A 2,691-nucleotide genomic window follows, 5' to 3' on the forward strand; every position below is an offset into this window, starting at 1 on the left:
CCCACTTCCTTGCAGGCTCTGAACCCAAGCCGGGAACGGCCAACCTACTCACCAGCAGAATGTCAGCCACATGGCCCAGTTCATGGACAACAGTGTCTCCCAATAAGATGAAAACCTGGGGACCAGGGGGTGGGGAAAGCAGGGCTGAGCTCATCACAAGAGCAAACACATGGAGGCCCATCCATTAACTCATTTAGTCCTCACAACACCACTAAGAAACAGGAGCCATTATCATTCCTTTTTTACAAACGGTGAAACGGCACAGACAGGTTAAGTCACTTGTCCAACGTCACACAGTAGGGAAGCGCAAGACCTGAGGTTCAAAACCAGGCATTCCCACCCCAGAGCTGGCTGTGAACCACTCTGCTGGCTGCCCCAGTGCACCCTTCCCTCCCCAGGTCCCAAACAGCCCTCCTGGTGCCTGCTGGCTACTCACATAAGTGGCCACGATGCTGCCACGGGCACAAGCCACGGACAGGAAGAGGAAGGGCGCAGAGCCCAGGAGGCCAGCAGCACAGACCAGTGGGTCAGCCCGGGGGTTGGAGTGGCGAAGGCGGCGGCTGATCTCCACGCCCAGGCCCACTCCCAGGACACCAGTCAGGCAGGTGATGAGCCCAAAAATGAGGCTGGGGGCAGAAGGAGGGATATGGGGACTGGTCTGTCCCCCTGCAAAGCCCCGAGCCCCACCCCTATGGCCTGGAGAGGCAGATGGCCCATCCCAGCCACCTCACAACCCAGGTCTATCGGGCACAACGCCCCACGGCTCACTAGGTTCCTATCACCAACTTCCTGGACCAGGAAACAAACTCTGGGAGAGGAAGGCAGCTGGTGGAACTGAGACTCAAACTCCCCTTGTGTGAGCCTGGGCCGTCCTCCTTCCACGCCGCCCCCTGCCGCCTGCAGCCCATCCGTCCCAGCCCCCACCCGGGCACCTGTCAGAAGAGGAGCAAGAGTCTCCAGGAAGACAGGGCGGGGTCTCCCCCAAGACCACGCGGGAACGCAGCAGGAACGCAGGAGCCCAGAGCGCCAGGGAGCCCGTGACGAAGGCCACAGCAGTGAAGCCAAGGGAGGACAGGACGAAGCTAGGGCTGCAGAGACGGTTGGAAGGGAGGGAGTCAGACGCCACTGAGGGGTCAGGGAGGGGACTCTGCTCTCCCTTCCTGGCTGATTTTGCTAAGGTCAGGGCCCTGGGTGTGGAGGCTGTCCGGGCTCCCAGGATCTGGGCCTGTAATTCAAGCAGCTGCCACAGGGGGCAGTAGTGACTGAATTACTGGCCCTGAGATTGGGCCAGGAGATTGGAAAGAAAATGAAGACCAGCCGGGTAGGGTAACTCAGTTGGCTGGAGCGTCTTCCCCATACGCCTGTTATGGGGTCCGGTCTCCAGCCAGGTCCCATGCCAAAAGCAGCCAAGGACTGCGTAAGTAAGCGGATCCACAAATCGATGTTTGTTTCTCTCTCTCTCTAAAAAAATGACGACCCCCACGTAAATTTCAACCCAGTTGCCAGGGCCAGGGCCTCCCTGGGGATCGAAGATGTGGGGTTAGGATGGAATTAAACTCACTTTCTAGCCAGCGCCCTCAGGTCTGCCCGCCACGAGGTGGGGCTCAGGGGTGGTGAGTCCGAGTGGCGCTCCACGGCTCCCCTCGGCGGCTCCCGTACGACCAGGAACAGCAGCAGCACCGCCACCACCCCCAGACCCGGTGTCACCTGGGAAAGAGTGGGCTTCAGGACCGGCCCAGGCAGAGACACACCCAACCCTGGGGCTGGGAGCCGGGAGAAAGGGAAGGCGGGCGTGTAAGGGCAACTCAGGCCCCAAGACCTCAAACAGGAGGGTAGGTGCCTGCTCAGGGAGCTGAGCTGCCACTGGGGGAGGGGGGGCGCTAGTGACCACTCCCATTTCTGCAAGCCTGACTGCTCCTCCTTGGGAAACAGCACCCTAACTTTCTTTTGGGAAACCACTCCCCCGACTTCTCTAAATCCACGGGTGCCAGTAGGGAGCACGGCCTGTAACCCAGACTTGGCCAACTTCCCCAGCCTCAGGGACTGATTCAGTCGATGGGAGGCATGTGACCCACGTTCACCTAACCAGGCACTATCCAGGACTATTGCTCAAGGACTCGGGTCCAAAGTTTCTAAACGGAGTGTTCACTTGCTTGAGAACAAAAGTAGCACAGAGGGAAGCAGCGCTCAGGAGGGCGATCAAACGCCTGTCTGTGGGCGCCTGGATCCGGCTGTACCTGAAGTTCCCCCTGGGCCTTGCTTTCTGAGAGCCAGTGCAATCCCATTTGGGTGCTTGCCCTTACAATGGGCTCTGTCACCCATAACCAAGAGTTCTGTCGACCACATGGTTTTGTGGGGAGGGCAGCCAGGCCTCCTGCAGGCTTGGCAGAGTAAACGCTGCCTGAAAATGGGGTGTCTGAAGGTAAAAAGGGGGGAATCAGTGAGAATGTTGCTGACCTCCCCGCAGGCTGTGACCAGACTCACCCTCAGAGCCCAGTGCCAGTCCCCAGCCACATCCTTCACTTTGGAGCCGGCAATGTAGCCCAGGCCACTGGGGGAGAGGGCGGGAGGGGAGGGACAGCTGGTCAGTCCTGCCCAATGCCAGCCCCTCTGCCTCCCACCAGGCAGGCCCGAGGCCCACTCACCTGCCCACTGGGATGGCGAAGTAGAACACACTGAGCATCCGACTCC

General features: G+C 59.9%; 1 protein-coding gene across 1 annotated transcript in view; it reads right to left on the reverse strand.

Annotated features, from left to right (window-relative positions):
* SPNS1 (sphingolipid transporter 1 (putative)) overlaps positions 1-2,691 on the reverse strand; it is a 7,932-nt gene that overhangs the window by 1,609 nt on the left and 3,632 nt on the right. Inside the window, exons 5-10 of the mRNA XM_023746443.1 lie at positions 2,646-2,687; positions 2,485-2,551; positions 1,562-1,707; positions 933-1,088; positions 437-626; positions 18-115 (exon numbers count right to left, since the gene is read on the reverse strand). Coding sequence (XP_023602211.1) covers positions 18-115; positions 437-626; positions 933-1,088; positions 1,562-1,707; positions 2,485-2,551; positions 2,646-2,687 — 699 coding nt within the window. The remainder of the gene's footprint in view (positions 1-17; positions 116-436; positions 627-932; positions 1,089-1,561; positions 1,708-2,484; positions 2,552-2,645; positions 2,688-2,691) is intronic.

The sequence above is a fragment of the Myotis lucifugus genome, unplaced genomic scaffold (genome assembly GCF_000147115.1).
Source record: "Myotis lucifugus unplaced genomic scaffold, Myoluc2.0 scaffold_678, whole genome shotgun sequence".
NCBI classification, from domain to species: Eukaryota; Metazoa; Chordata; class Mammalia; order Chiroptera; family Vespertilionidae; genus Myotis; species Myotis lucifugus.